This window comes from Ambystoma mexicanum, chromosome 3q (genome assembly GCF_040938575.1).
Source record: "Ambystoma mexicanum isolate Mex_15411 chromosome 3q, UKY_AmexF1_1, whole genome shotgun sequence".
Classification (NCBI taxonomy): domain Eukaryota; kingdom Metazoa; phylum Chordata; class Amphibia; order Caudata; family Ambystomatidae; genus Ambystoma; species Ambystoma mexicanum.
The window spans coordinates 268295671-268308187 of NC_090926.1; the positions used below are offsets into that span (position 1 = coordinate 268295671).

The window sequence follows — 12517 nt, forward strand, 5'->3', positions numbered from 1 at the left end:
CTGGTCACCTGCCCAGCGAATTCTCCTTCTGCTGTCATACCCCGGCCCCCCACTGGTCACCTGCCCAGCGATCACTCCTTCTGCTGTCATACCCCGGCCCTCCACTGGTCACCCGCCCAGCGATCACTCCTTCTGCTGTCATACCCCGGCCCTCCACTGGTCACCCGCCCAGCGATCACTCCTTCTGCTGTCATACCCCGGCCCTCCACTGGTCACCCGCCCAGCGATCACTCCTTCTGCTGTCATACCCCGGCCCTCCACTGGTCACCTGCCCAGCGATCACTCCTTCTGCTGTCATACCCCGGCCCTCCACTGGTCACCCGCCCAGCGATCACTCCTTCTGCTGTCATACCCCGGCCCTCCACTGGTCACCTGCCCAGCGATCACTACCTTCTGCTGTCATACCCCGGCCCTCCACTGGTCACCTGCCCAGCGATCACTCCTTCTGCTGTCATACCCCGGCCCTCCACTGGTCACCTGCCCAGCGATCACTCCTTCTGCTGTCATACCCCGGCCGCCCACTGGTCACCTGCCCAGCGATCACTCCTTCTGCTGTCATACCCCGGCCGCCCACTGGTCACCTGCCCAGCGATCACTCCTTCTGCTGTCATACCCCGGCCCTCCACTAGTCACCTGCCCAGCGATCACTCCTTCTGCTGTCATACCCCGGCCCTCCACTAGTCACCTGCCCAGCGATCACTCCTTCTGCTGTCATACCCCGGCCCTCCACTAGTCACCTGCCCAGCGATCACTCCTTCTGCTGTCATACCCCGGCCCTCCACTAGTCACCTGCCCAGCGATCACTCCTTCTGCTGTCATACCCCGGCCCTCCACTAGTCACCTGCCCAGCGATCACTCCTTCTGCTGTCATACCCCGGCCCTCCAATAGTCACCTGCCCAGCGATCACTCCTTCTGCTGTCATACCCCGGCCCCCCACTGGTCACCTGCCCAGCGATCATTCCTTCTGCTGTCATACCCCGGCCCTCCAATGGTCACCTGCCCAGCGATCACTCCTTCTGCTGTCATACCCCGGCCCTCCACTGGTCACCAGCCCAGCGATCACTCCTTCTGCTGTCATACCCCGGCCCTCCAATGGTCACCTGCCCAGCGATCACTCCTTCTGCTGTCATACCCCGGCCCTCCACTGGTCACCTGCCCAGCGATCACTCCTTCTGCTGTCATACCCCGGCCCTCCACTGGTCACCTGCCCAGCGATCACTCCTTCTGCTGTCATACCCCGGCCCTCCACTGGTCACCTGCCCAGCGATCACTCCTTCTGCTGTCATACCCCGGCCCTCCACTGGTCACCTGCCCAGCGATCACTCCTTCTGCTGTCATACCCCGGCCCTCCAATAGTCACCAGCCCAGCGATCACTCCTTCTGCTGTCATACCCCGGCCCTCCAATAGTCACCTGCCCAGCGATCACTCCTTCTGCTGTCATACCCCGGCCCTCCACTAGTCACCAGCCCAGCGATCACTCCTTCTGCTGTCATACCCCGGCCCTCCAATAGTCACCTGCCCAGCGATCACTCCTTCTGCTGTCATACCCCGGCCCTCCACTAATCACCAGCCCAGCGATCACTCCTTCTGCTGTCATACCCCGGCCCTCCACTAATCACCAGCCCAGCGATCACTCCTTCTGCTGTCATACCCCGGCCCTCCAATAGTCACCTGCCCAGCGATCACTCCTTCTGCTGTCATACCCCGGCCCTCCACTGGTCACCTGCCTAGCGATCACTCCTTCTGCTGTCATACCCCGGCCCTCCACTGGTCACCAGCCCAGCGATCACTCCTTCTGCTGTCATACCCCGGCCCTCCACTGGTCACCCGCCCAGCGATCACTCCTTCTGCTGTCATACCCCGGCCCTCCACTGGTCACCAGCCCAGCGATCACTCCTTCTGCTGTCATACCCCGGCCCTCCACTGGTCACCCGCCCAGCGATCACTCCTTCTGCTGTCATACCCCGGCCCTCCACTGGTCACCCGCCCAGCGATCACTCCTTCTGCTGTCATACCCCGGCCCTCCACTGGTCAGCTGCCCAGCGATCACTCCTTCTGCTGTCATACCCCGGCCCTCCACTGGTCACCTGCCCAGCGATCACTCCTTCTGCTGTCATACCCCGGCCCTCCACTGGTCACCTGCCCAGCGATCACTCCTTCTGCTGTCATACCCCGGCCCTCCACTGGTCACCTGCCCAGCGATCACTCCTTCTGCTGTCATACCCCGGCCCTCCACTGGTCACCTGCCCAGCGATCACTCCTTCTGCTGTCATACCCCGGCCCTCCACTGGTCACCAGCCCAGCGATCACTCCTTCTGCTGTCATACCCCGGCCCTCCAATAGTCACCTGCCCAGCGATCACTCCTTCTGCTGTCATACCCCGGTCCTCCACTAGTCACCTGCCCAGCGATCACTCCTTCTGCTGTCATACCAGCGATCACTCCTTCTGCTGTCATACCCCGGCCCTCCACTGGTCACCTGCCCAGCGATCACTCCTTCTGCTGTCATACCCCGGCCCTCCACTGGTCACCTGCCCAGCGATCACTCCTTCTGCTGTCATACCCCGGCCCTCCACTGGTCACCCGCCCAGCGATCACTCCTTCTGCTGTCATACCCCGGCCCTCCACTGGTCACCTGCCCAGCGATCACTACCTTCTGCTGTCATACCCCGGCCTTCCACTGGTCACCCGCCCAGCGATCACTCCTTCTGCTGTCATACCCCGGCCCTCCACTGGTCACCCGCCCAGCGATCACTCCTTCTGCTGTCATACCCCGGCCCTCCACTGGTCACCAGCCCAGCGATCACTCCTTCTGCTGTCATACCCCGGCCCTCCACTGGTCACCTGCCCAGCGATCACTCCTTCTGCTGTCATACCCCGGCCCTCCACTGGTCACCCGCCCAGCGATCACTCCTTCTGCTGTCATACCCCGGCCCTCCACTGGTCACCCGCCCAGCGATCACTCCTTCTGCTGTCATACCCCGGCCCTCCACTGGTCACCCGCCCAGCGATCACTCCTTCTGCTGTCATACCCCGGCCCTCCACTGGTCACCCGCCCAGCGATCACTCCTTCTGCTGTCATACCCCGGCCCTCCACTGGTCACCCGCCCAGCGATCACTCCTTCTGCTGTCATACCCCGGCCCTCCACTGGTCACCAGCCCAGCGATCACTCCTTCTGCTGTCATACCCCGGCCCTCCACTGGTCACCTGCCCAGCGATCACTCCTTCTGCTGTCATACCCCGGCCCTCCACTGGTCACCTGCCCAGCGATCACTCCTTCTGCTGTCATACCCCGGCCCTCCACTGGTCACCTGCCCAGCGATCACTCCTTCTGCTGTCATACCCCGGCCCTCCACTGGTCACCTGCCCAGCGATCACTCCTTCTGCTGTCATACCCCGGCCCTCCACTGGTCACCTGCCCAGCGATCACTCCTTCTGCTGTCATACCCCGGCCCTCCACTGGTCACCCGCCCAGCGATCACTCCTTCTGCTGTCATACCCCGGCCCTCCACTGGTCACCCGCCCTGCGATCACTCCTTCTGCTGTCATACCCCGGCCCTCCACTGGTCACCCGCCCAGCGATCACTCCTTCTGCTGTCATACCCCGGCCCTCCACTGGTCACCCGCCCAGCGATCACTCCTTCTGCTGTCATACCCCGGCCCTCCACTGGTCACCCGCCCAGCGATCACTCCTTCTGCTGTCATACCCCGGCCCTCCACTGGTCACCAGCCCAGCGATCACTCCTTCTGCTGTCATACCCCGGCCCTCCACTGGTCACCTGCCCAGCGATCACTCCTTCTGCTGTCATACCCCGGCCCTCCACTAGTCACCTGCCCAGCGATCACTCCTTCTGCTTTCATACCCCGGCCCTCCACTAGTCACCTGCCCAGCGATCACTCCTTCTGCTGTCATACCCCGGCCCTCCACTAGTCACCTGCCCAGCGATCACTCCAGTCTTGCGGGTTCTATGTCATTCCATCGCCAGTTTTCTTTGTTGCAGTTTTTTGCCACCGATTTTTCACAGAAGAAAATCATCAAATTTCTTTTTTATTTGAGGGTTTTCCCCATTGCCAGTTTTTGGAGACCTGTTCCCCAAAACCCCTACCCCTTATATCACTTTAACCCCTCCAAAGCCCCCCCCCCTCCCATATTTTTTGATGCATCTTTCTGGCAAAAAATTGGCGGCAAAAAACTCAGCAGAAAAAAAACTGGCGATAAATGAACGTTGTACCATCTAGAGCCCCATTTTCCCTCCACCCATCACCAACCTGTCACTTATCCAATCATCCGTTTCCACAATCAGAACACTGCCTGTGCAGCTTTAGATAAGAACCCCATACACTCTTGTGTGGGGGGCTCTAGATACCCCATTTGGTGATGTGGCGCCCCGTAGAAGCCCCCATGTGTTGGCGAGGCACCCTGTGTCTCATGTGTTTTTGGGGCTCGCTGTAGAAGCGCCTCCCGTGTTGGTGAGGTGCCCTGCAGAAGCACCATGCCTCTTGGTGTAACACCCTGTGGATCTACCCATGGGGTTGGCATAGTCCTCCGAGTACTTACCCCAGGTGCTGGTGAGGTGCGTAGCAGAAGCATCCCATGTGTTGGTGAGGCACATCATAGGGTCACCCCATGTGTTGGGGTAGCACCCTGTAGAAGCAATCTGTGTGTTGTTGTAGCAAGCTGCACACGCCCATACAACAATTTCTTATTGATTTTCGAATAAGGATGTTACCAAAATCTTCTAAGAACGTACATAAATTCTCCCTCAAACTTAAAAGATTTTATAAGAATTCAATAAGTATTTCAGTGTCATATAAGTTCTAATAAAGTTCTTACTATTGTCTCCATAGTCCCACTAGTTTCTCACAAGTAATGATAAGCTACTTTTCACAATCTTGTAAGGCAATTTTGCTTTGGCGCATCCTGTTATACTGGTGTAGTGCCCTCTAGAATGAGCCCATGTGCTTGTGCTGTGCCAATGACCCATATATTGGTACGGCTCCCTAGTGTGGTGGTGTATTGCTCTGTAGAAGTGGCCGATGTAGCCCGCTGTGGATTGGCCCATGTGTGAGGAGGTGCGATCTTGATGTTCCGTCTGTGAAGAGGAGGAGTTGGAGAGCTTGGCCTGGTTGAGTCAGACGCAAGGCCGGACCTCCTTGGAACCTGTGAGACAGCGTATGTGCACTCGTGTCTGAGACTGACCCATCGGAGCCCACTCTCAATTACATTCTTGTTTATGAGATCAGTGCTTCCGTGTGTGTGGATAATCCTGGTTTCCTCCAGAAGCTCTCCATGTGGCGATGAAGTTCCCTGGAGTAGGGCTGCGCATGGTGTGTGCACATCATTGTCAGTACACTTCAGTCTTATCATGTGCTCTCATTCTTTTGGTTTCAGGTTCTTCCTAAGCACTGAAGACAGTCCCCGGAGGAGGCACCTGTACAGGTAGACAACCTCAGTTTGGGAACTGTACATATTAAAGGCACTGCGTAGCACAGAACTGCATTAAAGCCCTCCGCCACCTAATCAGAACATGTTCCCCGTGAAGCATGCTTAAGTATTATTTTACAAAGCTTTTCCACCATAGTTGCCCCTGAGTGTGGGGTCTTGTCTGAAAGTTGGCGTATTGTGCCCCTACTGGGGGTATTCGGATTGTAATCTGGGATTTAGGGGTAGGGAAAGAGAGCACAGATACATGAAGAAGGGGTCAGAGTAGGGATGAGGCAGGTGAAAGGGAGAAGGAAGGGTGCATGTTCACCCTGCCAACTTGGATTGCGGATCCAGCGAGCAGAACATGTAGAGGTACAGTCCAAGGGCTCTAAAGAAGCAGGGAATGGGTGCATGAAGAAAGATAAACATTTGCTACGCTCATGAGAACCCCTCGGTGCGTGGAGGCTTCTGTGTTGTACAGGAAAGCGATTCATCTCTTCCAGCAAACAAACCCCAGCATAGGAATCCTGGGACTGCCCGAAGACCAAGGCAAGACCAGACTATATAATACGTACGTGGGAACAAAACCACAGAGGCAAGAAGAGAGGGGGATGAGGGCTGTTTATTCTTCTGCATGCATGTTAGCCTTGTGCCCGAGTTGTACGAATGAAAAAGAGGTGTATAAAACCATCTCGCTTTGTTTTTACCTTAAGGAAGCAGAAAGACTGTTCCCACATCACTTAAGTATATTTGTAACATTTGAAAATTGCATTGCCTGTCGCTATTTTAAAGTTCTCCACACCTGTGTGATCTACTCACATGGGCGGCGGGAGTGGCGCCCAATCCTATGGTTTATGCTAAGGTGTTGCCTTAAAGCGCACTGATCTACTAACAAGCAGGTGAACCAAACCTTGCAGTTAAGAGTGAGGAACTAGGGGATGCAGAAGATACTGTGGACAATGCATTTAGCAGCAGGAATCCCATCCCATGTGGGTGATGCATCTAGCAGCAGGAATCCCATGCTCTAGCAGCAGGAATCCCATGCTCTAGCAGCAGGAATCCCATGTGGGTGATGCATCCAGCAGCAGGAATCCCATGCATCTAGCAGCAGGAATCCCATGTGGGCGATGCATCTAGCAGCAGGAATCCCATGCTCTAGCAGCAGGAATCCCGGTGGGCGATGCATCTAGCAGTAGGAATCCCATACTCTAGCAGCAGGAATCCCATGTGGTGATGCATCCAGCAGCAGGAATCCCATGTGGGTGATGCATCTAGCAGCAGGAATCCCATGCTCTAGCAGCAGGAATCCCATGTGGGCGATGCATCTAGCAGCAGGAATCCCATGCTCTAGCAGCAGGAATCCCATGTGGGCGATGCATCTAGCAGCAGGAATCCCATGTGTGGCGATGCATCTAGCAGCAGGAATCCCATGCATCTAGCAGCAGGAATCCCATGTGGGCGATGCATCTAGCAGCAGGAATCCCATGCTCTAGCAGCAGGAATCCCATGTGGGCGATGCATCTAGCAGTAGGAATCCCATACTCTAGCAGCAGGAATCCCATGTGGGTGATGCATCCAGCAGCAGGAATCCCATGTGGGTGATGCACCTAGCAGCAGGAAAACCATGCTCTAGCAGCAGGAATCCCATGTGGGCGATGCATCCTGCAGCAGGAATCCCATGCATCTAGCAGCAGGAATCCCATGTGGGCGATGCATCTAGCAGCAGGAATCCCATGTGTGGCGATGCATCTAGCAGCAGGAATCCCATGCATCTAGCAGCAGGAATCCCATGTGGGCGATGCATCTAGCAGCAGGAATCCCATGCTCTAGCAGCAGGAATCCCATGTGGGCGATGCATCTAGCAGTAGGAATCCCATACTCTAGCAGCAGGAATCCCATGTGGGTGATGCATCCAGCAGCAGGAATCCCATGTGGGTGATGCATCTAGCAGCAGGAATCCCATGCATCTAGCAGCAGGAATCCCATGCGGGCGATGCATCTAGCAGCAGGAATCCCAAGCTCTAGCAGCAGGAATCCCATGTGGGCGATGCATCTAGCAATAGGAATCCCATACTCTAGCAGCAGGAATCCCATGTGGGTGATGCATCCAGCAGTAGGAATCCCATGTGGGTGATGCATCTACCAGCAGGAATCCCATGCTCTATCAGCAGGAATCCCATGTGGGCGATGCATCTAGCAGCAGGAATCCCATGCTCTAGCAGTAGGAATCCCATGTGGGCGATGCATCCAGCAGCAGGAATCCCATGCATCTAGCAGCAGGAATCCCATGTGGGTGATGCATCTAGCAGCAGGAATCCCATGCTCTAGCAGCAGGAATCCCATGTGGGCGATGCATCTAGCAGTAGGAATCCCATACTCTAGCAGCAGGAATCCCATGTGGGTGATGCATCCAGCAGCAGGAATCCCATGTGGGTGATGCATCTAGCAGCAGGAATCCCATGCTCTAGCAGCAGGAATCCCATGTGGGCGATGCATCTAGCAGCAGGAATCCCATGCTCTAGCAGTAGGAATCCCATGTGGGCGATGCATCCAGCAGCAGAATCCCATGCATCTAGCAGCAGGAATCCCATGTGGGCGATGCATCCAGCAGCAGGAATCCCATGCTCTAGCAGCAGGAATCCCATGTGGGCGATGCATCCAGCAGCAGGAATCCCATGCATCTAGCAGCAAGAATCCCATGTGGGCGATGCATCCAGCAGCAGGAATCCCATGCATCTAGCAGCAGGAATCCCATGTGGGTGATGCATCTAGCAGCAGGAATCCCATGCTCTAGCAGAAAGAATCCCTTGTGGGCGATGCATCTAGCAGTAGGAATCCCATACTCTAGCAGCAGGAATCCCATGTAGGTGATGCATCCAGCAGCAGGAATACCATGCATCTAGAAGCAGGAATCCCATGCATCTAGCAGCAGGAATCCCATGTGGGTGATGCATCCAGCAGCAGAATCCCATGCATCTAGCAGCAGGAATCCCATGTGGGCGATGCATCCAGCAGCAGGAATCCCATGCTCTAGCAGCAGAAATCCCATGTGGGCGATGCATCCAGCAGCAGGAATCCCATGCTCTAGCAGCAGGAATCCCATGTGGGCGATGCATCCAGCAGCAGGAATCCCATGCATCTAGCAGCAAGAATCCCATGTGGGCGATGCATCTAGCAGCAGGAATCCCATGTGGGCGATGCATCTAGCAGCAGGATTCCCATGCTCTAGCAGCAGGAATCCCATGTGGGTGATGCATCCAGCAGCAGGAATCCAGCAGCAGGAATCCCATGCATCTAGCAGCAGGAATCCCATGCATCTAGCAGCAGGTATCCCGCTGGGGAAGGGTTTGGCACACAGTCACAGATGGAGCAACATCGCACTGTGGTACAGTTCAGTAAAAATTGCAATGGGGGGCAGGAATGCACTAATAGAGCAGTAAAGGAACACAGTAATTGCATGAGAGCGTGTACAGTATGGAGCAATCATGCGGTGGGGTGGCAAGCAACGGTATCACAGTGGGGACACTGAAGAGCACAGTAACAGTAGGTATAAATAGGGCAGAAAGCACACCGGGGCGGAGTCCCTTCCCTTCCCATTCTTTAGTTCAGTCTGGAGGGGGGGAGGAGGGGGGCGGTACCAGGCACAGGCAAGAGGTCCCATGAACATAGCCCCCCAAGATAGAGAATGCCAACTTGGGGTACTCGGCTGCCCCCATAGACCCATTCCTGCCAGCTCCGAGCAGCAGGCCCCAAGCATAGAGGCCAACCAACACCACGCATCAGAGGCATGCTTTCAGGGAGTGTGCTCCCCCCTACATTTATATTCCATCAGAAAAGGCAAAACCCTGGCCCATGCTAGAGGAAATGCCAGACAGAGCAGATGGAGGTCAAGCGCAAAACGGGAGCAAGGCATGCGCAGACGGAGGTCAAGAGCAGAGCGGGAGCAAGGCATGCGCAGACGGAGGTCAAGAGCAGAGCGGGAGCAAGGCATGCACAGATGGAGGTCAAGCACAGAGCGGGAGCAAGGCATGCGCAGACGGAGGTCAAGCGCAGAGCGGGAGCAAGGCATCCGCAGATGGAGGTCAAGCGCAGAGCGGGAGCAAGGCATGCCAGATGGAGGTCAAGCGCAGAGCGGGAGCAAGGCATGCGCAGATGGAGGTCAAGCGCAGAGCGGGAGCAAGGCATCCGCAGATGGAGGTCAAGCGCAGAGCGGGAGCAAGGCATGCGCAGATGGAGGTCAAGCGCAGAGCGGGAGCAAGGCATGCCAGATGGAGGTCAAGCGCAGAGCGGGAGCAAGGCATGCGCAGATGGAGGTCAAGCGCAGAGCGTGTGGAAGGCATGCGCAGATGGAGGTCAAGCGCAGAGCGGTAGCAAGGCATGCGCAGATTGAGGTCAAGCGCAGAGCGGGAGCAAGGCATGCGCAGATGGATGTCAAGCGCAGAGCGGGAGCAAGGCATGCGCAGACGGAGGTCAAGAGCAGAGCGGGAGCAAGGCATGCACAGATGGAGGTCAAGCACAGAGCGGGAGCAAGGCATGCGCAGACGGAGGTCAAGCGCAGAGCGGGAGCAAGGCATCCGCAGATGGAGGTCAAGCGCAGAGCGGGAGCAAGGCATGCCAGATGGAGGTCAAGCGCAGAGCGGGAGCAAGGCATGCGCAGATGGAGGTCAAGCGCAGAGCGTGTGGAAGGCATGCGGAGATGGATGTCAAGCACAGAGCGGGAGCAAGGCATGCGCAGATTGAGGTCAAGCGCAGAGCGGGAGCAAGGCATGCGCAGATGAAGGTCAAGCGCAGAGCGTGAGGAAGGCATGCGCAGATGGAGGTCAAGCACAGAGCGGGAGCAAGGTATGCGCTGATGGAGGTCAAGCGCAGAGCGAGAGCAAGGCATGTGCCGATGGAGGTCAAGCGCAGAGCGGGAGCAAGGCATGCGCAGATGGAGGTCAAGTGCAGAGCAGGAGCAAGGCATGCGCAGAGCGGGAGCAAGGCATGCGCAGAGCGGGAGCAAGGCAGAAGAGATTTGGAAGGAATGTGTAGGTGTGTGTGAGACATGGTGCACACTGCAGGGGTTCCACCCTACCACAGGACCACAATACTGCCCCCCTCATTGCCCTGGGAGACCCCACCAGCTCACAGAGCCAGACATCTGATGGCGAGGGGGGGCTCTGTGTGTAGTAGGGGGCATGGCAACTGGAGGCTTCCTTGCCTATAGTCCCATGATCTCCCAGTAGGGCGGCAACCTCCCCGTCTCCTCTTTGCCCAGAACCAATAATATACTTTCTAGGTGCTTTCACAGGCGTGTGTAAGACCTCTGAAAAAACGTGCATTTCTTCACATTGTCCCCTTACAACTCTCACTAATTCAGGTGAATGATTTAGCAGAGCTGCCCGTGGCTGTGTGTAATGTTGCCAAGTGATGGTGTGTGTGCGACTGGAGGCTCCCCTGCTTCTTCAGGTGACCCCGTCCCCTGTGCCTACTGGGACTCCAAGGCTCTACCTCCATCAAAGTGCCCAGCTATGGTGTCTGGTCCTGGGGGAAGGATCTCCTCCATCTTTTCTCCCTCTCTCGCTCCCTCTCTCTCTCTCTCTCTCTCTCTGTGCTGTATTTTATTCTCTAAATCCAACATGAGTGTGCAATAGTGTCGCCTAGTTGCTGCAAAGGAGGTCTCCCAGTCCCTGCGCTCCCCCTACCAGGTGTGTGATAATAGTGTCTTGTCCCATGGGGGGTCCGACTCTCCATCCATTTCCTTCGCTGTCTAATAGTGCTTTCAGGCCCCAGCCCCCCTCTGGGTTGGGGGTGAAGGCAGGGCCGGTCTTACAACAGATTGCACCCCAGGCGGCAAGCATCGTTGGCGCCCCCTCCCGCGACCTGTGATCTCATGCATGTGTCATGGGCTGAGCAGTGGGGGTGGGGACTATGAGTTAACAAAATTGTCAATGCTGGCATCTGCTGAATTTCATGAACCTCAGAAAACAGCAATAAGATGGTCAAACCCGAACAGGCCTGGTTATGTTAGTCTGCTTTTGCTCTTCATTTTTAGTAACAATGACCAGTTTACTGCTGTGACTCAGGTCAGAGAATCGACAATTTTAGATCTACACTAATGTCATTCGTATGACCTCAAACATTTAGCCAGTCTTAGCACTTACTCTTATCATTGTCATTCACCTCTGATAATAGCTTCTCTGTCCCCCCTGTTCCCCTTTGTCTTCTCCACCCTCGCCCTCCCCAGCACTACCTTGGTCAGTCGCTGACCCTTAAGATAGTCATTTGTTCTGTTACCTCTCCCTTCCCCTCTCCTCCCACCCTCCCCAGCCCTCCTCCCCCTCCTCTTGTCACTCTTGCACTGCAACAATTGTCGTCAGGCATAGTAATGCTACTGCTAGTTTTGTCTCCTTTTTTCCTTCCCCACCTCTCCCTTATTGTTCCATGCTCTTGTACTATCTGTTATGATATGATAGCTTTCTCATATTCTGATTTGTTTAAAGGACCTGTGAGAATGTAACTGTTTTTCTTCCTTGTTCCCTTCCCTCCTTGAAGCGCTTTGAAAAACATTGTGTATAGGCGCTATACAAATAAACAATCATTCATTCATTCATTCAAAAGGTGATGAACTGGTCTTGAACAGTGTTACTCAAACCTCCAAGAACAAGCACCAGCAACATACCCACCAATAGCTGTACAAGCCCGTCTATCTCAGCATTAAAATACATGCATTTATGCAATATGTATTGCATCAAATATTTCACGGGAAGTTAAATATATTTAGGAGGGACACACATAAACAATATCACTACTCCATGTGAGTGGTAAAGTCTACTTTAAACATATTCAGAGAGTTAACATGCATGTACAATTCAACATAGCTCCCAATGTTAATGTTGGAGAGGTGGCGCTCTAAAATTAGGATATTACAATGTGGACTTTACATTGAAACACACTGCAGTGCATTACCGCAGCAGAGAAATGGCAGTACGAGTATTGGGGTTTGTTTCGCTCATGCTTGTGAACTCTCAAAATTCTTAAATGTTTCCTTCGTCATCACTCATTTTTGCTCCCGACAGCACCATGAAACAGTAAGATCGCAAAGAAAAAC

General features: G+C 55.2%; 1 protein-coding gene across 1 annotated transcript in view; it reads left to right on the plus strand.

The window, feature by feature from the left end:
- LOC138582434 (inactive dipeptidyl peptidase 10-like) overlaps positions 1–12517 on the plus strand; it is a 755097-nt gene that overhangs the window by 653740 nt on the left and 88840 nt on the right. Inside the window, exon 15 of the mRNA XM_069653734.1 lies at positions 5395–5442. Coding sequence (XP_069509835.1) covers positions 5395–5442 — 48 coding nt within the window. The remainder of the gene's footprint in view (positions 1–5394; positions 5443–12517) is intronic.